Source organism: Microtus pennsylvanicus, chromosome 15 (genome assembly GCF_037038515.1).
Source record: "Microtus pennsylvanicus isolate mMicPen1 chromosome 15, mMicPen1.hap1, whole genome shotgun sequence".
NCBI lineage: Eukaryota > Metazoa > Chordata > Mammalia > Rodentia > Cricetidae > Microtus > Microtus pennsylvanicus.
The window spans coordinates 36369247-36396472 of record NC_134593.1 but is presented as its reverse complement, the minus strand read 5'-3'; the positions used below and the strand labels follow the sequence as shown (position 1 = coordinate 36396472).

At 44.1% G+C, this 27226-nt stretch overlaps 1 protein-coding gene across 5 annotated transcripts in view; it reads right to left on the bottom strand.

Moving 5' to 3' along the window:
- Window positions 1-27226, bottom strand: part of Enox1 (ecto-NOX disulfide-thiol exchanger 1) — a 565092-nt gene that overhangs the window by 51753 nt on the left and 486113 nt on the right. For all 5 annotated transcript variants that reach the window (XM_075949640.1, XM_075949644.1, XM_075949642.1 and 2 more), the window contains one exon: window positions 193-300. In XM_075949640.1, the coding sequence (XP_075805755.1) occupies window positions 193-300 (108 nt within the window). The remainder of the gene's footprint in view (window positions 1-192; window positions 301-27226) is intronic.

Genomic DNA, 27226 nt, shown 5'->3' with positions numbered 1-27226 from the left:
TTGGGTGGGCTTGGATCATCAGAGGAGATGGGGGGTGAGGACAGAGTGGTTGAGAATGGCATTATGAATCCCAGAGGGCAGGACTGGATCGGACTCCTGCAGGTTCCCTTGAGCCCTGTCTACATGGGTGACAGCCTGTGTTTGCAGTGTCTGGACTGACTGGGAGAGCAGGGGAGGAGTTGGCTCACTCACTTGTTCCTGGAGCACTTTCAGCAAGGCTTGTGTGTGAGACTGCTCCTCCTTCGCCTGCTCCAGCTCGGACTTCTTGTTATTTAGCTCCTCCTGGATGGCCAGCAATTGCTGTGGAATCAACAGAGAGCTGGGGTAAGGGGAGGTGGGAGTGGGCAAAGGCCAGGTAAAGGTAAGGGGGTCAAAATGTCCTCCAAACAGCATGAGCTTTGTTTGTTTGCTTTATAAGCATAAAAGCTTCATCCAGACACCAGATAACTTTAGGTTTCCCCACAATTGAAAGGAGTCCTGCAGTTTTGGACATACATGCAAGCTATCTATGATACTGATATTTAATATTTGTAAAGACAACATTATATTCCTCTGGCTAGCGAGTATTTGTAAAAAATCATAGAATCACGTCCATAAAACAAACTGACATATAGTAAATGAGGGGCTGGAGAGATGGCTCAGAAATTAAGATCTAGGTTTGGTCTCTAGAACCCACAGGGCAGTAGATAACAGTCATTGCAGTCCCAGGGAATCCAATATTCTTTTCTGACTTCCATGAGTGTTTGTATACACACACACACACACACAAAATCTTTTTTTAAAAGAAGCTAAAAATTAAAACACAGTCTACCCTCTCTTGATTTCCATATTGAAGTCAAGATAGCTTCATGGCAACACCCTACGGCTATTTCCCCAAGTGGCAGGGACCACAAAAGCCCTTTCTGCTTTTTCTGCTATGACGGAGATGTTTTATTGGATCAGCAGGACAGAAGCCCAACTGCAATCCATACATCAGCTGAGAAAACTGCTGATATAAGCTGTCAAAACACTAAGCTACGGCCTACACCGCTATTTTCCAGCAGGGCCACTGTGGGGACTTTGTAAGCCTTGAGCTTTCCTTACCCTATCAATTGTAACTCATCTGGAGGCTTACCTCATCGACCCAAAGCCCAGGACCGCCCTGCACAGACGCTTCGAGGTTAATGTGTGTACGGCTAGAAAATGCGTTCAAGGGCTGCAAATCTGGCCCTGGAAACAGCGATGTCTATTCAAAGCCTCTTGACAACAAAGGACCAGTTTGGAAACACAGAAGAGCGTATTCTCCTGCTGTGGTAGATAGCTAAGGCCTCTCGAGGGAAGTGAAGGAGTAGTGTGTTCCTGTCGCAGAGGGGCTGACTTCAGCAGCAGGCCACAGACAAGAGTCCAGGGGAACCCGCTTGCTGGATTTTTCATGCTTAAGTCCATCACTAAGAAGGATTTCACTGAGTCTTTAATACCACCCGGTTTAGTGGAGCTGGGTGTGGGAAGTGCTCACAAAAACTAAACCAAAACAAACCGAACAAAAACAATGAGGCCCCCATGCACCCTCTCCACACCATCCCTTCTTCTGGCCTTGATAATACAACTCTTTATTTTATAACTGTGTACAGATTTAAAAATCTCCCTGGGTTTCTCTCTGAATGGTGATTTCTCTCACAACCCAGTTCCCCCTATTCTGCTATTGTGGCTCCCCTTGACAATTCATGAGCCTGAACTGTGTATCAACAACCTAGAGGATAGGAATGTGGGGACCCCTGGGGTCCTGTGGCACAGGGAGAAGCACCTAACAGACGGCAGAAACAGTGGGTTCTGCTCCTGTTCAATCGTCACTGACCAGAGCACAGCCCAAGGTGGCCTGGTGTCCTGACTCAGGTGCTGAAGATGATTCTACTTACCAAAAACCTGGAAATCTAATCAAGGGACACACATGAGTGGATATCGCCAGGGACCATAAAAACCTGTGTCCAGAGGTTTGTGTTCAGAATTCCAGTGCTCCTACAGTGACATAGCTGGTGGAGATAGACAAACCTCAAGGAAACCGAGAGCCTCCTGGCCTGGTGCACACACTGGCACAACAAGAGACTTCCATCTCAAGGTGGAAGGCAAAGACTGACAACAAAGATTTCCTCTAATTTCCATGTGTGCTGTGCCCATCTACACACCTACACTCATGCCTAAACAATGAATGAACATGCGTACACACACATGTATTTTAAAAATATTTCAAATCCAATTTTTAATTCAAGTGAGCAAAATGAATGGGAAACTGTCTTCAAAAGGAAAGTAGTATATTTCTGCTCACTGCCCAGCAGTAGAGGGTTTGTTTTATCCATGGTGGTCTGATGTGGGAGGTCCTTCTGTACATGTGTTGCTTTTATTGGCTGATGAATAAAAAGCTGTTTTAGCCAATGGCTTAGCAGAGTAAAGGTAGTTGGGAATCGGAACAGAAATGAGAGAGAGAGAGAGAGAGAGAGAGAGAGAGAGAGAGAGAGAGAAGGCATTTACAAGGAGACACCATGTAACTGATAAAGGAGAAAGACACCAGAACCTTACTGGTAAGCCACAGCCTTGTGCCATATACAGATCAATAGAAAATGTGTTAATTTAAGATGTAAGAGCTAGCTAGAAATATGCCTGAGCCACCAGCCAAACAATACTCTAATTAATATAGTTCCTGCATGATTGTTCAGGTGGGGCGGCTGGGAAACACAAGCCCAGTCTCCGCTTACAGTGGCCATCCATGTGCACAACCCTGAATTGTGGAGCTATACAAACTCTGGATATGGAGGAGTACAGAATAACATAGCAAGACAGGCCAGGTTACTTGGATGGCCATTAATTTGGCCCCATTCCCAGGGGGAGGATGTGGACATGGTCTCCACAGGAGCTAGTCTTTGACCTGTTAGTCTTGTTTGTTAATTTTCTGTTGTATCTGTAATGGCCACTCACTCTTTTAGTAATTTAGGGGGAAAAAATCAAATGGATTTAAGATTGGGGAAAAGACTTCAATATAACTCTGAACTGTTATTATCAACACTGACTAAATGAGAAGCATGGTAGAACTTTCCATTCCATCTGCATGTTCACACACACATGCACATATATACACACGCAGCTAGTAGAACCTTCCATCTCATCTATACACACACACACACACACACACACACACACACACACACAGAGCTAGTAGAACCTTCCATCTCATCTATACACACACACACACACACACACACACACACAGAGCTAGTAGAACCTTCCATCTCATCTACACACACACACACACACACACACACACACACACACACACACACAGAGCTAGTAGAACCTTCCATCTCATCTACACACACACACACACACACACACACAGAGCTAGTAGAACCTTCCATCTCATCTATACACACACACACAGAGCTAGTAGAACCTTCCATCTCATCTATACACACACACACACACACACACACACACACACACACACACACACAGAGCTAGTAGAACCTTCCATCTCATCTACACACACACACACACACACACACACACACACACACACACACACACAGAGCTAGTAGAACCTTCCATCTCATCTATACACACACACACACACACAGCTAGTAGAACCCATCTGTGTACACACTCACACAGCTAAAAGAACCTTCCATCTCATCTACACACACACACACACACACACACACACACAGAGCTAGTAAAACCTTCCATCTCATCTATACACACACACACACAAACACAGAGCTAGTAGAACCTTCCATCTCATCTATACACACACACACACACACACACACACACAGAGCTAGTAGAACCTTCCAGCTCATCTGCACACACAAACACACACCCACACCCACACCTTCCTCCTGACCTTACTTCCCATTAAAGCCTCCATATGATCTCATTCTTCCATGAAATTGTATTTTTAAACAAAATTCTTGCTTTCAGCCCCATTCCCTTTTCTTCTCGTGTGTAGATAATCACTTTAATGCTTATAATGTCTGGACTTTTATTTGAACTTATTTTTTTCTGATAACATATGCATTGCTGTTGTTTGTGTGTATTTTTCTGGGATACTGCCGTATTTCTTATTGTTTATTCTATTTTCAATGTGATTTACAGTTTTTGGATCCACCCATGTTAATAGTTTGTTCTGCATCTATGGGGTACATGGACCCAACTTATCCAATCTGCCCTACCAATGAAGAGTCAGCACCTCGAGGTCTCCCAGTCTGCACAAGATCACAGTGGGACATGCCAGCTCAGATACTCATCTGGTCACCTGAGCTCTAGACTGAAGGCATGCCTACAAGGTAGATGTGGAAGTTGACCCATAGGATTACGGTGAGGAAACACTTACCCTCCCCACATACAGAAGAAAAACTTAGGCTTCTTATTTTTGCCAGTAAGAGGAGCTAAGCATTTTCATTGTAGCAAGCAAGTAAAATCCTGAGTGGCTGTGTATGGTTTGACATGGGCATGGCCGTGCCAAGGACCCCAATGCCTCAGAACCATGGGACGCTAAAGCCTTCCCCACCTGAGGCTCAGAGGGATGGCAAAACCTCCATGGTTCCTTGTTTGGATGCTGATAGTGCATGCAGAAGATGTCCATTGTAGCTTTCTCCCCTGGATGATTACAGCCTGAAGCCTGCTCCCCCTACAGGTCTCTCCTTGGGAGATTAGATAAGCCTGCCTCTGTGTTCAGTTGTATATGATAACCCCTCCTCCTGTCCAGCTCTATGGGGTAACCCTGCCTCCTGTCTAGCTCTATGTGGTAACCCCACCTCCTGTTCAGCTCTATGCAGTGACCCCGCCTCCTGTCTAGCTCTATGTGGTAACCCCACCTACTGTCTAGCTCTATGCAGTGACCCCGCCTCCTGTCCAGCTCTATGTGGTGACCACGCCTCCTGTTCGGCTCTACGTGGTACCCCCACCCCTGTCCAATATAATAAAGACCCTGAGCTCTCTGGAGTGCTGCAGCTTCTCTACCTGAGAGCCTAAACCACGTGATCCCAGCTCTTTTGTGTGCCCCCGTGTTTATCTTTTCTTTATTCACTCCCTGTTCCAGTCAAGCCAATCCCAGTCACTCAGGATACAGCCCTTCATTTTTAAAAATGCCCATTTTCTATTCCCCTGTGACTCTGAGCAGCTCATCAGATGTTTGCAAGTCCTGGGTTTTATTCACATTTCCTAAAAGAACACTCAAAGACAAGTGTCCTACATCCCTCCCACATACCAATATCACCTGAAGAGTATTAAAAATACAGCTTTCTGGGACCCACAGAAGCCCAGGTAACTCCAAAGGCCGAAGGTGGGAACCAGGCACCATGACTTTCCTAAGCCTCCGTAGGTAGCGCTAATGAATGGCCAGGGATAGAAGCACCTTCAGTGCTCATTAAGTCCTCACTGGCTGCAATGGGATTCCAGTCCCTAGCGCTCCACTTCAATTGTTCTGCCGCTGTCAGCTATTGAAGCACTTTCTTTGCTTCTCCCCACATGCTCTCTGCGGTGACCCTAGTTGTGCCCATGGCTTAAGTATTCTGACATTTTACAAAGCTGGTCTGTTAGGCTCTTACGTTTTTTTTTTTTCAGTATTAATAAGCTTCTTAACTAGGTATGTTGCAAACTGTGCCTGTTAACACATATCTGCCTACCTGCCAACTACCCAGATATCTTCCTTACAACCCTGCCTGTTCTGTTACTTACCCTAGCCTTGCTCTCAGTGACGTCACCAGCTACTCTCTGGATGCTGTCTGTCCCTCTGATATCCGTTCTGCACTCCACAAGAATTAAAGGGGCCCCTGACTTAAGGATACTGTAAATTCCTTGGCGCCTGAATCCCTGTCCAAGAAAATCATCACAATTGCACACAATAGCCTTATGTCTTGGTTAAGGTTTCTCTATGACAGAAAAGCAACTTGGGGAGGAAAGGGCTTATTTGGCTTACGATTCCATATCATTTTTCATCAGAAGGGAAGTCAGGACAGGAATTCAAACAGGGCAGGAATCTGGAGGCAGGAGCTGATGCAGAGGTCACGGGGGGGGGTGCTGCTTTCTGGCTTGCTTCACGTGGTTTGCTCAGCCTGCTTTCTTATAGAACCAAGAACCACTAGTCCAGGGATAACACCACCTACAATGGGCTGGGCCCTCCCCCATCAATCACTAATGAAGAGAATGCCTATCGGCTGGATCTTTATTTATTTTTATTTTTTTTGTTTTTGTTTTTTCGAGACAGGGTTTCTCTGTGGCTTTGGAGCCTGTCCTGGAACTAGCTCTGTAGACCAGGCTGGTCTCGAACTCACAGAGATCCGCCTGCCTCTGCCTCCCGAGTGCTGGGATTAAAGGCGTGCGCCACCACCGCCCGGCTGTATCGGCTGGATCTTATGGAGGCACCTTCTCCCCCTTCAGATAGCTCCAGCTTGTATCAGGTTGACATAAGACTCCAGCACACCTTGGGTTCTTCATGGAAACATCTTTCAAGCTTTGAAACAGCTTTAGTTGGTCTTCCTTCTCTGTTTCCGAAGCACTCGCCACTGTGTCTCCCTTTCTATCCATGTCCTCAACCAGATAACTTCAGCCATGCTAAAGGCAATGCTTTAGCTCAGCCGGTATACAGTCGTTAGTAAAGGAGCAAATGCATGGAAGGATGAACGAATGCTCGCTCTCATCTTCCTACTCCAATGCAGTTAAACTGTGGCTCCACAAAGAAGCAGCAAAAACTACCCCATGCTCTCTCTCACACAAGATAATTTATTCTTCTAGGCAAACAGACATAAAAAAAACCTCAGAGGAAAATTATGGCTCCACCTGACATTTTTGATTCATTACTCTGTCAGTTCTAGCTATCCTTAATCTGAAGGATATTTCCTCAAAGGTTAAATAATTCCAATCAATGGATTTATAATTATGTTATTTATTCCCCATGTCCAGCTCTCTCCCCCAAAGAAACTTCCATTTGAGGGAAAAATAAAACCAATACCCTTAGTCGTTTTTGCATTCTATAAAATTAATGTTTTCTTTGGTCTACAAAAAGTATAAACTCGAGAATCTAATATTTATGTATTCAAAAACAGTGGTGATCCAAACTGCTATCCTTCATTTGACTAGGCACCCTATAAAAAGTCTAGTTTACAACTAGACAATTGTAGCCAGCTTTTCCGGTCCTTTCCATTGAAATTTATGAGACTATGTACTATTCTTTCTAGTTTGAATTTTTAAATACCAACGTGCCTCAATTACAGACGTTCACAGGCAGCTAGAACTTAATCAGAAGTGTCTCCCGGTTGGACCGGCTGACTGCAGCATAATTCTAATTTAACATTTGAGAGTATGGCATTAAACAGATGCACTATTACATTCTTGGGTGGTTACAACTGAGTGTGTTCCAATTAGACAATTATCCATATGCCAATCAAGTGGAAACACTCGAGCGGACAACAAGCAGGTAAATAAACGCCGCACCTGACATGCCTCGATATTTCTGGGCGGCGGATTTAATGAGATCATTTGTAATGCTCTTTGGAGATGGAGGCTGTGGGGTGTAATGGCTCTTCCTTTCTAACAAATTCAAAAGCACTGCAAATGTTAGGTGGAGCCCTGGAATAAGTGAGGTCACATTTCCCCCTTTTTCTTTTCTTTTTAATTCTTAACAGAGGGAAGAATCACAGGCCCCTGGACGTCAGGTACCTGAGGTCTCACTGTCTGGGAGAGACCTACTATTTGCGCCATTTTCTTTCCTCAAACTGCAATTTCTACCTTGGAATCCAAGGTGCACCATCAATCTTAAATGGAAATCAGAACACGCCAAACTTACAATCCTCCTAGCAATGATGTGAACTTGGGCATTCATCATTGCCTCTAGGAGCAAGCCTGAGGGAGATGTTACCGTGGACACTTATATGAGCGGTATGGTGGGCAGAGCTTTTTTTTTTTTTTTAAAAAAAAAACAAACTACAAAGCCTTTCTTGTATTTTTGTTTCCTAAATCTTGCAATTTTGCTACCAAAATAACGTTAGCAGAGGATATAAGGCTAGATCCCATGGAAGTCAGAGACGCTAGGGTAGATGGGGTTTGTAAGAAGTAGACCAACACCGTCACACTGGAAATGGTGACCTGGTAGGAACTCAGGACTCTCTGGTAGCCTACAGAGCGCACCTGGGGGATAGAGGTGGTTGACCTCACAAAATGGAGAAGACCTTGAAATACAAAGCTGATTTTGTGCCCTCCATGACCAGCAGGAGCAAAGATCCTTTCTAAATTTAGGTTTATTTAAATTGGCGACCTCCTGACACAGGCTGGAGCTCTAGTGATAGGGACTCACTCTCCCTGTGGCCCTCCCCCTCCCTCTTGTCTTTGCTTCCCGGCTATCGCAATGGCTTAGCTCTACATACAGTCAGTCTGAAAGTATTCAGTTAATATTTATTTCTTCAATCAACCCGGCCTTCCTACCAGACAAGATAACACGGAGAATACAGAAAACAACAACAAAACCTCAGGGACCTTGTCTTCCAAATGCTGGCACACGAAGATGTTAATATAAACACAGTAACTAACACAGAACAACACAATATACTCAAATAATGAATATGACCAGCGTGCTTTACAGAGGAATCCAGAAGCTCTCAGGCGATCAGATTCCAGGTCAATAGCGCAGGCTCAGGGGCTCTCCTTTGAGACACTTGTTTCCCTAGAACCAAGCCATTCAAATCTTTGAACCCATGGAATACCATGAATTGAAACTCAACACGATTCAGTTCTGACTCCACGTTAACACAATTATTCTGCCTTCATAAATTTGCTATCAGTCAGATGCTCCAGTCAGCGACACTGGCCTTGAAGGCCAGTAGAACAGCTAAGGAAGCGAGGCTGGCTGTTTTCTAAAGGAATATTCTACCCAAGGCCATGGTGGGTGTGAGCAGCCCACTTTGAAAGGCTGGGCTCCTTGGCAAAGGCTGTGAGCATCCAGCCTTGCTGTGTCTACCTGCCTCATCTCTAATCTGATTTCCTCAATTATTTCAGCCTGCAACACAACTGTACATGTGGTCAGCTTGTTGACCTGCTTGAGGCTCTGAGATGTGAGCACACGCTCCTTAACTCTATCCTTCTAGCGTGATATTTCACCTAGACACACCTTCTGGGGCCCTCCGCACACTCCCTACCTCTTAATTCTGCTCTGGGTCTCACCGACACTGAGCCTGTGGAAGAACATTAATTTCAGGCCCTGCTGAGGAGGCCAGTTTATCTGTGCCTCTTGTACTCTATGCCCGGAAATCCTGAGTCCGTCTCCAACAGGGAGGAAAGGATGAAATGGAGAAATCAAGTGCTCACAACCTGAGAGCCAGGCTGTACCCTCAACACAACATGGGAATGGTGTTCCTGACAAAGGAGGGAAATGCATGGCTCAGGGGAAAGATCAGCATTTACTACAGGGCACCTGCAAAAACAGGGAGCAACAGAACCAGCTGGGATTTTCTCTTCGCAAGAGGCGATAAGTCTACCAAAGATTTATTCGGTTGGAAATGTCATCTGCTCCCACCTGGAGATGAAAATGTACTTCAATTTACATCAGGTTGAGGGGAACCAAGTTGGTGGCCCTTGTATCAATCCTGGCACCTCCCTTTCTCTGCCTTTGGCAGGGTGACCCCCAGGGGAGGGACATCTCCTGGAGAGAGAACTCCTCATTCAGATGACTGATAACGCGAATGCTGGATCTTAGAAATGAAATTGTGTTCAGAGCTAATATCCTATTACACCAGGCTATACATATTTAATTCCTTGGGTCTTTCCTCATAAATCAATTCCTCCAGGCCCTTAATCTCGTCAATATCTTTCCTGATATTGAATTTTAAATGTCATTCTCATTGCTAGGCAGAAAGGCAATCTCTTGTTGATGGGACCAGGCTGCCCTTAAAGCCCAGGGATGCCTGAAGCAAGGACCTAACCTCTGACCCTCCTGCTAAGACCCCAGTGCCAGAGCTGGATGGTCCCAGGTATGTCCCTGCTGGGGATCAGCCCCTAAGGAACCAACAGCATGGACTTGGGGGCACATCTATTGCTACCCTGGCTGCTTCAGACAGCTAGGGAGATGTGAGAATACAGAAACAGGTTTGGGTTCTTAGGGGGGTGGTCTGAAACACAAAGCAACTTGTTCTCCCCAAAGACAGTACACTGGCAAAGATTCTGTTTCCCAAGTCTGAGAAAGGGCATGAGCCAAAAGATGTGAAGCTCTGAGGGAGAGATTTTCCAAGATGTTTGGGCCAAGAGAAGAAGACAAAAGCACCCCCATAGGATGACACCTCAGAGCTGATGCCATCCAGATTCTCTGGGGTTGGCCTTTAATCAAGTAAGATTTCCCCAGCTACAGAGAGTTGTGTCCGTGTGTTTATGTGTGGGGTGGATCCAAGTTGGAATAAAGCAGAATTCCTAAGGGTGGCATAGTTTCCATAGGACTGCTAGAGTGACAGGCAGGATGGGAAAACACAGGGAGCCACTAAGAGGCAAGACCTGAGAGTTAGGCTTGCAGGCAGTGGTAGGGTCCCTACCTCCACGCTGTTAGACTGAGGTACAGGAGTTAGGTACAGCGATACTGAATTTTAACACAATCACTAAACTAATCAAAAGTCCATTCCTTATCATTGTATACATGCCAATTTGTGCAAAATCAGCGATAAACTGCTCCTTCACAAAATCTATTGATGTAAATGCTAAAGGATTGCTTCCAGCTCTGCTGAAATTCAATGAGACACATTCCGTCTTCAGACAAGTACATTCCACTGTTCACCAAGATATTCACATCGTACGATGTGCCCATCTTTCAGCCCCTCCCAGTCTGCCTTCACACACAGGCTGCTGAGTTCATGTGTCTGGTGTGTGTGCTGGAGCCTGCAGAAGCTAGAAGAGAGTGCTAGATCCCCTGGAACTGGAGTTCTAGGTAGTTATGAGCCACCATGGGGGGGGGGGGGAAGTGCTGGGAGCTGAACCCAGGTCCTTTGCAAGATCAGTAAACCCTCTTAACTGAGCCCTGGCATACATTTGTTTTGACTCAGAATGCTTTGGGCTTGCTTTGGCACTGCATACATTTTGCATATAAACAACACATTTAAAATAAACATTTACAATCCAGACAAAGCCCAATCCACCTCTAACCACCCAGCGGGACAACCTTAAGAGTCTTTGCTTGAAATTTAAAAGTGAGGCAGAGAACCATGATAGCCTGTTTTTGTTTTTTCAAATGGGAAGTATACATTTTAGTTCCTGTGTGAAACATTTGTATCAAATATTACTCTTTTGAAAATTAAAACTAGGAGACAAGTCAGTATGTTACATCCATGACATAATTAGTAGTTGCCTACACTGTGCTTTGGCCTTTGTTTGGTTTTATTGCAACCTGCTTTTATTTAGGGCATAATGATTTACAAATGCTGATTTACCGCCAAAGAGGGTCAAAGTTAAACTGGTGGGTTCATAAACCATAGAGTCAGTTGCTGTCTTTTCCTGTTCGTTGCACTGTATCGTATTTTTATAGATATAAATACAGCTGAGTTCGCCATAAGACAATCTCAAGTCTGTATCTATTTCTTGGCCATTATTATTACCAACTTCAATTAATGATTATCACAGAAAACAATGCCATTTAAAGAGGCAGAGGCTGGCAAGGAGTCTATTCCTAGTGTGCACAGCCATTGCCTACTTGGGGTATCCGTCATCTAAGAAAGGTAAACTGTGACCTTGGATTAGCGGCTGGAAGTTGGTAGGGCATGTTTTATCTGATGTGGTTTTAAAGACAATTTCATTTATTTGAATATGCCCTGGGAGGAGGCTGTGGGACAGACAGACAATTTGGGGCGTTCTCACAGCCTACTGGGGTTAATAGTCATGACAACCTACGTTCCTATGAGGCAACTCTATTCTGAAAGGAAATACAGCTCAGGGTAGGCAAAAGGGCAAATAAGCCACACAGCATCATTTCAGAGGAATGTGCTGTGCAGCCTTGGGCAAATCACTCTGTATCTCTGTTCTTCCCTCTTTCCTGTCAAAGCTTCTTCATGAAGACGGAGGCAGAATGGCAAAACAGCATACCAGTTAATTTCTTCAACGCCTAGCAAGGGGCGAAGAGATGCGAAGGTGTTGGGAAGTCTTTACAACCCATTTTCTCTTGGTTGCATGCTTTTTCTTTGTAGGGTAATTTGCAGGGCCATCTCGGTTTCCTGTTTTTCATGTTCTTCAGAAGTAAACAATATTTACCAGTGGAACATTAAGAGATGAAGGCACACCCACTAAGTAATGGGAGGTTCCCTGAACGGCCAAAGAGACTGAGTTAAATAAAGTACTGTCATTATCCTCGACAAAAATGGCAGCTTAAGACCCAGCCAGGTCAAGTGGCTTTTAGCAAGCATGAGTGGGCGGGACTGGTACTGGGGATTGCAGATTGGTACAGAAGAAAGGTCTCTTGTCTGCTCCTCACCCCCCACCAGCCCTGGTCCTGTGCTAGTGGTCTCCTCTGCTGAATTTCAAAACACAGCCAACCCAACTCCCAATTAGCGCCATTCATGCAATTCACAAGAGAGGTGTCAAATGCCCTGTTGAAGTAGGGACTAGAGCGCAATTCCTCTGCAAATGCTAATCCAATTTGCTGACATGTATTTATTCTTACCACTTTCCCCCTGCGGCTCTGAGGGTTGGTTATCGCCCTAACCTCTGGACACATGTACAGAGATTGAAGATAATAACCTGCCTTCCTGCCAGGTTGGCCCATTTACTTCAGTCAAATGAGGACGTGATTGAACAGATGGGTCTTGTGATGGGCCGCAGAGGCCAAGGGAGACACGTTCTTTCTTTCTTTGTAGCACTCCTAACTCAGGCATGGTGAGAGGGGCCAGCTAGAATACCCTGCTTTGGTGACTTGAGGACGGACTCCTGTGGCTTCCTTTGGAAGAGATCTTACCTACTTGGGATACTTGAGAGCCAGCCCTGAGCTCATCCCCACACCGTCGGCGATGGCTATTACTGCCACCACTTGCTTCTTCAATGCAAAGTTAGGGTTTTTAACCAGAGTAGGCACATGTGTGACATAGAACTTTCACTTTAACTGGCTCCCCACCCCCACCCACTTCTGGGGATTAAACCTATAGCTTTGTACCTGCTATACAACCTTCCAACACTGAGCTGTATTTCTAGAGAGAGAGAGAAGGGAGGAAGAGAAGATTGAAAGGGAAGGGGAGAAATAGAGACAGATAGACAGACACAGAAACCAGCTAGGGAATGGCCGAACTGAAGCAGCAGCATCCAGGGGAGAACGCCATGATGCCGGTGCTTCAATGATCAGTTGACTGAAGTGGGTGGTCTATAAAGTGAGGGCCAGATTGGGCAGTAACTCTGTTTAAGCTTCCCTCGACGACTATTCAGGGTGCTTTGTTAAACAGAGGAGAAAACATAGTCTTTAACTAACCATATAGCATCTTGGAATTGAATTCCCAATTCTATAGTTTGGTTACAGTTGCAGAAACTTTAGTTGACGAAGTTTGCCTATCCCACTGGCCAATATTTCAGTGTGATTAATACTATATATATATTCTTACAATGTGCACAAAGGAAAAAGACTGGAAGAGCAAAGGCCCATGTTAAACAATTAACTAGCTGGGTAATGATACTATGATATTATGAACAATTTTTTATATATATCCTTCATGTTTCAAAGTTTTCTTCAATTGAGCATGTATTTTTGCACAGAATGGAAAGGAAAAAATTCAAGATGCCAAACAGAACCAGGAAACTCCAACTACCACATCTGTTTCTCTTCTGCCTGTATTCACTTCCTCAAAGTAAATGTTTTCCCCTCTTCCTACTTTCTGCTTTTCCCTCTCTCCCTGCCTTCTCTTCTTTCCATGGTCTTCATTTCAGATGGGAAGGAAGTTGGGCCGTTATTCTAATCCCTGTTGCCTCTTCTAAGCAGCTGCACAGAGAGATCTTGGAGCAGAATGCCCTCCTAACGGTAGGTAGCCGCATTCTGGAGGTGGATGATGGTGTCAGGCTGGCTGGGAGCAGGACACCTGCTATGTGCAGGGCCATCACAGTGCCAGCGGGCTCGGGGCTTTACAGTGAACGAGCGGGGCGAGGGATGGGTTGCTGTGCACTGGCAAACAATGCAGAACTGAAGTCAAGGCCAGACCACAAGGATTCATTTGAGCATCTGTGGCTGGCAGGAGAGAGATGGCAGAGGTCGAACAGAGGAGGCCAGACTGTGTCTGCGGCAAAACTCCAGTTTGATTTACTACCCTTAAGAAAAGATCCTTTTCACTATAAATCTGGTGCTTGTAGTGTTATACTGCACATAAGTCAGGAGGCAATTTCCCAAGGAGGTGGTGAAAGGGAAGGGCATTCAAAGGTCACCACACTGCCTGCAGAACGGTGCACACAAAGGCCCTGCATCCCGACTATCCTGCCGATGGCTGCAAGGCTGCTGGACAACCAAGATTCCACATATCAGAAGTGAGAAAAGGCCAGGGAAGGCAAATGACTCTAATGGCCTGTAGGCTGGTGCCATGATGTCGACCCCTGGCTCTCTCATTGATTCATCCACTGGTCTCATTATTCTTCAGGGGGATGGTTACGAATGAGGAGGCACGTGATTAATCAATGGAGGCACAAGAGAACTCAGGAGGAGATGAGCCTCCAATAGCTACGTTTCATTAGGGCTTTTCTTTCCCCTCCCAGATGGGAAGAGATTTATTTTCCTAGTTTAAATTCAACACATACGAAGCCGTGTGTATGTCATTTTCCTTCTCCTAGTTCTTATTCTGGTAATGCAGAGACTGAACTGGGGTCTGTGACACAGAGGTAGCAAACAGGCTGCTCAGGTTAAAATCCCCTAACACGTGGATCAGAATGTTCTACTAAGCTACTGCCGCCATGACTGTAGTTCTGAGGCGCTGAGGCTCAAGCAAGCATGGCTCAGAAAGTGATGGTGTCAGAGAGTGGGCAGAGAGACCTGGGCTGGAGTTGTCATGCTGCGAGGTGACACTGTGCCTTTGGCCAGTCTCTTGACACTTATAGGACTCAGTTTCTTGCCTGGAATTCTGGACTTAGGATCCTGAGATGGAGAAATAACATGAAAGTATTTGGGATGGAGATGGGGGAGGAACTCCTTGGGAGGAGCGAGGCATCCCCACAGGCCACACAGGGCAAGGAACATAGACCAAGGACTGCCTAGACTTAACTTTACAAAACCGGAGTCTTCGACTTATTTATTTTTAGGTTTTGGGCTGTCGTATTTTCACGGAGGCTACAGTAGCAACTGGCTGCACCATTTGGCCGCCATTCAGAGCATTTGCCCGTGTGATCTCCTCTCATGACAACAGAGCCTCGGTGAGTTTGGCAGGACTGACCGGCCAGGTGAAGATCCTGGGGTGTAGACAGTCACATGCTCACTCCCAAAGCAGGATAGAAAACAGTCAGGCACATCCCGCGCCTTGGCTTTCCACTCACGTAGTGTCTTCATCTTCTCCATGCCCTTGGCAGTGTGGGCACCACCTGTCTCTCATCTTCTGATCCGTGTCCTGGGGAGACAGCAAGACATCCTATGGCCGATCTTAGCCAGAAACGAAGGAAACTCGGCGATTTCCTCTCTGCTAGCATCAGGTCGAGTCGTTTGTGTCTCCTCCAGAGGCCAACAGGAAAGTGCAGGGAAAACTCTCAAATCCCTAACAGGTGTCAGGTGTACCCACTGCACCCGGGGGGCAGACAAGCATGGATTGTGTTTCTGGTTCCAAATGGAGCTAACAGTCTCTTCGAGAGTCTCACTCTGCTAAGCTGCCTCATCCTTTGGATGTCTGGGAGAAGGCCACCTGCAGAGGTCAGGAAACATGGAGGCCTGCTAGCACACTCCACAAGTGACCTTGAGGTCAATAGTAGCTGCTGGAATGCTTCAGGCAGAAGTACGGGTAACAAAATGGGAAGAAACAAAAGGACAAACTCTGAGGTTGTCAAATGAAAAGAACATTAGACCATGGCAGACTCCATACTAAGAGGCTCTGTAGTCCATTTTTAAATCGGATTATTTGGTATTTTAACGTCCAGTTTCTTGAGTTCTTTGCATATTTTGGATATCAGCCCTCTGTCTGATGTGGGGTTGGTGAAGATCGTTTCCCATTCTGTAGGCTGTTGTTTTGTCTTGTTGACTCTGTCCTTTGCCTTACAGAAGCTTCTCAGTTTCAGAAGGTCCCATTTATTAATTGTTGCTCTCAGTGTCCCTGCTACTGGGGTTATATTTAGGAAGTGGTCTCCTGTGCCCATGCATTCAAGACTACTCCCCATTTTTTCTTCTATGAGGTTCAGTGTGGCTAAATTGAGGTCTTTGATCCATTTGGACTTGAGTTTTGAGCATAGATAGGGATCTATTTGCATTTTTCTACATATTGACATGGTGTGTGTGTGTGGGGGGGGGTTGGTCCTGCCTCAAAGTGATGTCAAACTTTCTTGACTCCCAGTGGGAAGCCTTACCCTCTCCAAGAAGTGGATGGGGGTGGGGGAGAAGGTGGAGGTTAAGGGAGGAGGGGAGGGAGTGGGAACTGGGTTAGGTATAAAAGATGAGAAAAGATCATTTTAAAATTAATTAATTACTAAGAAAAGAGGCTCTGGTGAACTTGATGTCTAACGATCAAGTCCTTCAAAGGCACAGTTAAGATGGTCCTCCGAAGGAGGTTTTCTGCTCCTAGTAAAATACCAGTGGCTTTTAATATGAATGCGGGGACACCTCGTGAATAATTCCCACTGAAGAAAGGAAGGGCCTGCCTTTCGGTAGATGAAACGGAATGGGCTAAGCACGGGGCATGCCTCTGCAGTTGCGGCTTGCAAAGACATCGGGTTTTTATGTGTGCGTGTCTATTTATACACACATGCCTTTCTGAACCTTTTAAAGCTAAAGGCTTTACAGCTTTTCAAAGAAACCCCCTCTCTGCATTGTTGGGAAATGTCCTTGCCTTGTACAGCGGTGCCGAATTCTTTCCTGTTCTGATGGATAATGTTACACCACGCATATGTAAAAACATGATAATATTGTCAATGAACTTCTTCCTGAGTGACTCAACAACCTGATGGTCATGTTAAGGATGCTTCTTCCTTGCAACTGGACAGCGGAGGGCCACAGATTCTCTTTAGAAGGCAGATTTCATGAATCATTATAGCCTAAATGCTAGACTAATTCACCTGTAGTTTTTTTTTTTACATTCACCACTTGGTATCTAGATATCTCATTAAAATGATTAAGACATAACTAATCATACTAAACTCTTTGAATGACTTCTTTGAGGGAGTTTTCTTATCTTCCTGTTCTTATGGGTTTGTGCCGGTTTCCTTGATTAAACAACAGCAGTTGAGGCGGACTCTGCTGAAGGCGTCCTCCATGGCTTTCCTGTCTTCTTCAGCCCCATCTAGACCGTCTGCACTCCTCAGCTTCACGCAGTCCCTGGAACCAAGGCTTCTCAGAACCCTCAGATTTGGTCTTTATGCTCCTTCTCTGCCTCTTCTTTTCCTGATCTCCTCCGACCCCGCTTTTTTTTGGTTACTTTTTTCCCCCTCAGTTCCAGAACCAGGAAAAAGATGGAGTGGCTACCAGAGTCAGTGATTTCTGTTTTTGTATATTTCAGTGCCTTTGGCTCACATTTTCCTACCCAGTTTCAATTATGCACCTTCCCTCTCATCCTGGGCACTGTGGTGGTTTGAATGAAAATGGCCCCCATAGGCCCATAGGGAGGGGCACTATTAAGAGGTGTGGCCTTGTTGGAAGAAGTGTGTCACTGGGGATAGGCTTTGAGGTCTCAGCAACTCAAGCTAGGCCCAGTGTCTCACTTTTCCTCCTGCCTGTGGATCCAGATGTATAACTCTCAGCTCCTCTCCAGCACCATGTCTGCCTGTGTGTGCCACCATGCTTCTTGCCATGAAGATAATGAACTAACCTCTGAACTGAAAGCCAGCCCCAATTAAACATTTTCTTTATAAGAGTTGCCATGGTCATGGTGTCTCTTCATAGTACTAGATACCTTAACTAAGACAGTCACCATTTTTACTCCAAAATATGCCATTACAGACTTCTTATGCCTTCCATTTTGACAACCATAAAACCTTCTTGCTGCTCTTCCTCTCCCACGTTTTTGGATGCCCACCTAATTTTTAATACCTACCTGCCTTATCTACCTTTATCTTGGCCACATGCTAGCTGAGTATTCAGTCAAGGACTAGAATAAAGTTAAAAGTCCTTGAAAGAGGCTCCAGTTTAAGGTAGGACATTCAGAGTGTGTATGTGTGTATGTTCCCTTCCTCCAGAGACTCACCTCAAATGCCTGTCAATGTAAACTTGTAAGGGCAATGAGAATAGAAAGGGAATTCTGTGAATTCACAATAAGCATCAATGTGGGTACTTAAGGACTGGATACCCAAGCTCTTCTTAAGATGAAGTGTGTAGTCAATATACCCTGAGTTAACTACTGTCTGGGAGTCTCAGCTTCAGCAGTGAGCACACTCACACAACTTCCAAGAAAGCAAACCAAGCACTTCACGCAAAATCTGAAGGGATGGCCAACTATCACCTTGCTTGGAACAAGGCTCTATATGAAAGACAGGCATAAATACACACACACACACACATGCACACACATACCACATAACACACATATCATGCACATATATAACACATACACATGAAGCAAACATACAATACCACACACACAACATACACTTATATATCACATACACACAAACAAGCACACTGTACACACACAACATATACATATACACCACATAAATACACACATACTCACACACACACCACATACACACACACCACATACACATATACACACAAGCACACACGCATGCACAGGTGTGCACAAAAACAAAGCAAAACCCAAACAATTCTGGAATTAATAGAAATTATTTAGGATAAAAAATATCTTAAAATTTCTAAGTAGAATGATCAAAAAGATTTGAGAAGATAATTCAATTTTAAGATAAAAATAAGGCAACCTAAAAAGGCAATAACAGAAAAGAAGTAAACTTCCAGAAATCAAATAATTTGATTACCAAGCCAGAAGCTCAAGAGAATAAATAGATAACAGATAAAGTCAAAACAGAAAACAGTAGGAAAAAAAGATAAGAAGTCATACCCTAGCAGGTCTATTTGACTGGCAGGCATGACAGAAAGAAATTCAACTCTAGGACTAAAAGGAGAAAATAATCAAGAAATCAGGGACTACTGTAAGAAGCAAACTCTGACTTCACCCCTCTGTGTTTTTCATCCCCTGGTTCTCTGGAGTAGGGCCTTTAAAAGGTGGCTCAGAGAACCAGGACTGCCGAGGCTTTGAGAATTTCCATAGCTTTTAGGAAGTAAATTTTACAAAAAAATAATATTTTTTCTATGTTTCTCTAAATATGGAAACAGTGAACATCTCTACCACAGCTCACCAAAGTAACCACAGGCAATACTCTTACCACAACCAATCTTCTCACCACAACTAATGTTAACCACTTTGGTTCTTAACAGCCAGCATTGTAAGAACAGTTACCATTACCACTACAACCAACGTTACCATCAACCAATACCCTCACCACAGCCAAGGTCATCACTATAACAGCATTCTCATCAGGGCCAACCTTCTCACCAGGGTCAACCCTCTCACCAGGGCCAACATTCTCACCACAGCCAACATTCTCACCAATGTCAACATTCTCACCACAGCCAACATTCTCACCAATGTCAACATTCTCACCACAGCCAACATTCTCACCAATGTCAACATTCTCACCACAGCCAACATTCTCACCACGGTCAACATTCTCACCACAGCCAACATTCTCACCACAGCCAACATTGTCACCAATGTCAACATTCTCACCAATGTCAACATTCTCACCAATGTCAACATTCTCACCAATGTCAACATTCTCACCAATGTCAACATTCTCACCAATGTCAACATTCTCACCAATGTCAACATTCTCACCAATGTCAACATTCTCACCAATGTCAACATTCTCACCAATGTCAACATTCTCACCAGGGCCAACATTCTCACCAATGTCAACATTCTCACCACAGCCAACATTCTCACCAATGTCAACATTCTCACCACAGCCAACATTCTCACCACAGCCAACATTCTCACCAATGTCAACATTCTCACCAATGTCAACATTCTCACCACAGCCAACATTCTCACCAATGTCAACATTCTCACCAATGTCAACATTCTCACCAATGTCAACATTCTCACCAATGTCAACATTCTCACCAATGTCAACATTCTCACCAATGTCAACATTCTCACCAATGTCAACATTCTCACCAATGTCAACATTCTCACCACAGCCAACATTCTCACCAATGTCAACATTCTCACCAATGTCAACATTCTCACCAATGTCAACATTCTCACCAATGTCAACATTCTCACCACAGCCAACATTCTCACCACAGCCAACATTCTCACCACAGCCAACATTCTCACCACAGCCAACATTCTCACCAATGTCAACATTCTCACCACAGCCAACATTGTCACCAATGTCAACATTCTCACCACAGCCAACATTCTCACCACAGCCAACATTCTCACCACAGCCAACATTCTCACCACAGCCAACATTCTCACCACGGTCAACATTCTCACCACAGCCAACATTCTCACCAATGCCAACATTCTCACCAATGTCAACATTCTCACCACGGTCAACATTCTCACCAATGTCAACATTCTCACCAATGTCAACATTCTCACCAATGCCAACATTCTCACCACAGCCAACATTCTCACCACAGCCAACATTCTCACCACAGCCAACATTCTCACCAATGTCAACATTCTCACCACAGCCAACATTCTCACCAATGTCAACATTCTCACCAATGTCAACATTCTCACCAATGTCAACATTCTCACCAATGTCAACATTCTCACCACAGCCAACATTCTCACCACAGCCAACATTCTCACCACAGCCAACATTCTCACCAATGTCAACATTCTCACCAATGTCAACATTCTCACCAATGTCAACATTCTCACCACAGCCAACATTCTCACCACAGCCAACATTCTCACCACAGCCAACATTCTCACCAATGTCAACATTCTCACCAATGTCAACATTCTCACCAATGTCAACATTCTCACCACAGCCAACATTCTCACCACAGCCAACATTCTCACCACAGCCAACATTGTCACCAATGTCAACATTCTCACCAATGTCAACATTCTCACCAATGTCAACATTCTCACCAATGTCAACATTCTCACCAATGTCAACATTCTCACCAATGTCAACATTCTCACCAATGTCAACATTCTCACCACAGCCAACATTCTCACCAATGTCAACATTCTCACCACAGCCAACATTTTCACCAATGTCAACATTCTCACCAATGTCAACATTCTCACCACAGCCAACATTCTCACCACAGCCAACATTGTCACCAATGTCAACATTCTCACCAATGTCAACATTTTCACCAATGTCAACATTCTCACCAATGTCAACATTCTCACCACAGCCAACATTCTCACCAATGTCAACATTCTCACCAATGTCAACATTCTCACCACAGCCAACATTCTCACCACAGCCAACATTCTCACCAATGTCAACATTCTCACCAATGTCAACATTCTCACCAATGTCAACATTCTCACCAATGTCAACATTCTCACCAATGTCAACATTCTCACCAATGTCAACATTCTCACCAATGTCAACATTCTCACCAATGTCAACATTCTCACCAATGTCAACATTCTCACCAATGTCAACATTCTCACCAATGTCAACATTCTCACCACAGCCAACATTCTCACCAATGTCAACATTCTCACCACAGCCAACATTCTCACCAATGTCAACATTCTCACCACAGCCAACATTCTCACCAATGTCAACATTCTCACCAATGTCAACATTCTCACCAATGTCAACATTCTCACCAATGTCAACATTCTCACCACAGCCAACATTCTCACCAATGTCAACATTCTCACCACAGCCAACATTCTCACCAATGTCAACATTCTCACCAATGTCAACATTCTCACCAATGTCAACATTCTCACCAATGTCAACATTCTCACCAATGTCAACATTCTCACCAATGTCAACATTCTCACCACAGCCAACATTCTCACCAATGTCAACATTCTCACCAATGTCAACATTCTCACCAATGTCAACATTCTCACCACAGCCAACATTCTCACCAATGTCAACATTCTCACCAATGTCAACATTTTCACCAATGTCAACATTCTCACCACAGCCAACATTCTCACCACAGCCAACATTGTCACCAATGTCAACATTCTCACCACAGCCAACATTCTCACCACGGTCAACATTCTCACCACAGCCAACATTCTCACCAATGTCAACATTCTCACCAATGTCAACATTCTCACCAATGTCAACATTCTCACCAATGTCAACATTCTCACCACAGCCAACATTCTCACCAATGTCAACATTCTCACCACAGCCAACATTCTCACCAATGTCAACATTCTCACCAATGTCAACATTCTCACCAATGTCAACATTCTCACCAATGTCAACATTCTCACCACAGCCAACATTCTCACCACAGCCAACATTCTCACCAATGTCAACATTCTCACCACAGCCAACATTCTCACCAATGTCAACATTCTCACCACAGCCAACATTCTCACCACAGCCAACATTCTCACCACAGCCAACATTCTCACCACAGCCAACATTGTCACCAATGTCAACATTCTCACCAATGTCAACATTCTCACCAATGTCAACATTCTCACCAATGTCAACATTCTTACCAAGCCAACATTCTCACCACAGCCAACATTCTCACCACAGCCAACATTGTCACCAATGTCAACATTCTCACCAATGTCAACATTCTCACCACAGCCAACATTCTCACCACAGCCAACATTCTCACCACAGCCAACATTGTCACCAATGTCAACATTCTCACCAATGTCAACATTCTCACCAATGTCAATATTCTCACCAATGTCAACATTCTCACCAATGTCAACATTCTCACCACAGCCAACAATCTCACCACAGCCAACATTCTCACCACAGCCAACATTCTCACCAATGTCAACATTCTCACCACAGCCAACATTCTCACCAATGTCAACATTCTCACCAATGTCAACATTCTCACCAATGTCAACATTCTCACCACAGCCAACATTCTCACCAATGTCAACATTCTCACCACAGCCAACATTCTCACCAATGTCAACATTCTCACCAATGTCAACATTCTCACCAATGTCAACATTCTCACCACAGCCAACATTCTCACCAATGTCAACATTCTCACCAATGTCAACATTCTCACCACAGCCAACATTCTCACCACAGCCAACATTCTCACCAATGTCAACATTCTCACCAATGTCAACATTCTCACCAATGTCAACATTCTCACCAATGTCAACATTCTCACCAATGTCAACATTCTCACCAATGTCAACATTCTCACCAATGTCAACATTCTCACACAGCCAACATTCTCACCAATGTCAACATTCTCACCAATGTCAACATTCTCACCAATGTCAACATTCTCACCACAGCCAACATTCTCACTGCGGTCAACATTCTCACCAATGTCAACATTCTCACCAATGTCAACATTCTCACCACAGCCAACATTCTCACCACAGCCAACATTCTCACCACAGCCAACATTCTCACCACAGCCAACATTCTCACCACAGCCAACATTCTCACCACGGTCAACATTCTCACCACAGCCAACATTCTCACCAATGTCAACATTCTCACCAATGTCAACATTCTCACCAATGTCAACATTCTCACCACAGCCAACATTCTCACCGCGGTCAACATTCTCACCAATGTCAACATTCTCACCAATGTCAACATTCTCACCACAGCCAACATTCTCACCACAGCCAACATTCTCACCACAGCCAACATTCTCACCAATGCCAACATTCTCACCACAGCCAACATTCTCACCAATGCCAACATTCTCACCACAGCCAACATTCTCACCACAGCCAACATTCTCACCAATGCCAACATTCTCACCACAGCCAACATTCTCACCACAGCCAACATTCTCACCACAGCCAACATTCTCACCAATGTCAACATTTTCACCAATGTCAACATTCTCACCAATGTCAACATTCTCACCACAGCCAATATTCTTATCATCACTAGTCCACCAGTTTTCAGCCAACATCCTCACTAAGTCAGCATTTTCACAACAGAATTCTCACCAGAGTTCTGTCTATAGCCAACATTCACCACATCCAGTATTCTTATTCAGTCAACCTCATCACATTCTTACCACAGACACTTCAATACCCCCAAGAAGCTGCCATTATCACCACTCCATTATTCTGTCTTGGTTTTTAACACATATACATCATTACATGTAGGAAGCAAGGGGGATGTACTATGAACTTTCCTATGTATCTAGGAGAAAATAATTACTCAATTGAGCAGCTTAAACAGGCATGCAAAAGACAGGTTTAATATCTTCAAGTGGCTAAATATACTTATTAATGTTCTAACTTCAAAATGCTAGACTTTATTGCATAAATAAGTATTTCAAAGTCAAATTCTCATCCAAATTTTAATAAAACTAACTGGGATTGATCTTCTTTTATTGAAGACTTTATATCTTCATGTTATAGTAACATTTATCCATGTGCCAAAACAAATAAAGAAAATCACATGTATGTTCTACTCTGATTATAATGGGAAAAATACTCACTTGATTTCTAAAGTGGTATTCCTCATAATAATCCGATTTTGCTTATGTTGTTTTTCCTGATATATCCTTGCTAAATGTTGTCAAGAGAGCTAAACGCCCTGGCCATTACTAAAGTCAAGTGAGAACATTGGTGAGCCATTGCTCCATGCTGGCCAATGGGTTCACTGGCCTACCATAGCTGATTTTCAGGCTGCCTTTGATAATGCGATTAAAAAGTACCCACTTAAAGTATGTATGAAGGCACTCTAACAATCACCATTAATCATACACAGTTTGCCATCATCAGCTTTAATGGCATCCTGTTGGGTTCCTGAATATTTATCAGTCCTCTCCGTTGTCCCACACAGGCTTCTTAAATGAAGGAAGGATGAGGAAACCTACTGCCTGGGAACCCAGTGAAAAGTTGATTAGACACTTTTGATGAAAATACTACACAGTCTGAATGCAACATACAGAGAAAGCAAGGTGAAACAGAGCTTCCTCTCTGCTGGTCAATGCTTACTGTGCTTAGTGGTACCGTGCAGGCTGCTGGTTGTAGGACAGACGGGGGTAAAGACAACAATAGTCTTACCCATCTGAGAATTCTATGAACTACATACCAACCTGCCAGGTCAGATGTAACCAATGATAGAATAATGGCAAAACTATTTGGGGAGTGACCCACAATTCCCTGATTGGACCTGAGGCCCATTCGACTCTTACTACTACTGTAAACCCGGTCCAAAGCCCACCACTGAAGAGGCCTTATCCCCTAGTGGTGAACCAAAGACTTCTGATTAGCTGAATTGACACAGCATCAAAATACCTTCTAAATGTGTTTATATACACGGACTTAAAAAAAAAAACCTTAATCAGAGAAGTTTCTCCACACAGAAAACAGGTGAACGCAAAGACTCACGGCTATACAGATGCTGAGAATAAAGGACAGTGTAAGGCTTAGACCTAAGCAAAACATTTAGAGTAGCCCTTAACACTCGGGGAACACTATGGAAGAGGGGACAGAAAAAAATGTACAAGTCAGAAGACAGGGAGAAGGGTTGTGTAGTTCCATCTTCTAAGCATAGCATAGGTATTATAACCCATAGCAATTGTGCCCATGGGCACTGTGCCTAGGAAAGTCTGCCCTGCTCCGCAATTGGTTATGAATGGACAAGGGGCTCATGGGCCCTACCAGTTATGCTGATCTAGTGGCAACTAACAGATTCTGAGAGACGGAGAGGCATAGGATCCAGATGCATACCCACCAGCAACCCTACCAGGCTTTGGTTAGTTCTAAACCTAGGATCACACGGATGGACCACAGTTAAACTCTTTAAGGTACAAAACAAAACCCAATGAATATTAGAAAGAAGGTTTTTGTTTGTTGGGAGTTTTTTTTTTTAATGAAGGGAATAGCTGATAAAGATAGGAGGGGCATAGGAATGGTGGAGAGAGAGAGCAACCAAATGTATTACGTACATTATACAATTGTGAAAGAACAATTAATAATAAACATCTGATTTTTAAGATTATGTTTAAGACTATGGTCTTTTGGACTATGCTCATGAATAGAAATAAAAGTACTATCTAAATTTAGTTATGAATCAGCCACAAGTCACTTCCATCCATTTGCTACAGGGTCAAGAGTGACTGAACAAACTATGTTGACTGACAAGGAAGGACACACAACACCTCTTGCAGTCTCATAGGAATTCATCGGGTACAATAGCCCTGGGAAAACACAATGGCATTGTCTTTAGGATGTTTTCTGTGCCATTCCAATCATAGATAGTTAACCAAGTGAAGCTGGAAAGTTTGTCTATTAATACCAAATCTGTGCGTATTTACCCCAAAGGGCAAACGCCACAGATGCCTGTGAACCAGTGACCAGATGTAACCTTTGCTTTCCCTCACAATAGAATTCTGCTCAGTAGGAAACGAGACAGCAGAGGAACTCCAAATGCAGGCTGCGTGAAAGCAGCCAGACTTAATAGGCTGCAAACTGGAAGATCCTGGAAATGGGAAGCTGTTAAGTGTAGATTTCAGCTCAGTGGATGCTAGAGGTAGGGCTGAGATAAAAGGAGCCTGAAGGAAAGGCTATGGGAATGACTGACAGATTGATGGCCATATGAGGCTTACATGATTGGATGCATTCGTCAGCATTCATAGAACAAAATGCATCTACAGGAGAAATTTTATTTTGCTAGACCTAACGAAGCAGCTCAGTGTAGCAATCTGAAGATGAACCGAGCTTATAATGTTGATTCTTTATTTGTATACCTAAAGATATAAATGAAAGTAAAAAATGGCACTAACCTTCTTAGCCTTCCGGCAGAGGGAGGCTAACTTAATTGCTGTCATATCGTCTGGTAAAGGCGATCATGTTACCATGGCTACAAGCTGTTATTTCCTCAGGTATGAAATGTCTAATATTATTAAATTATGACTCATGTGTGG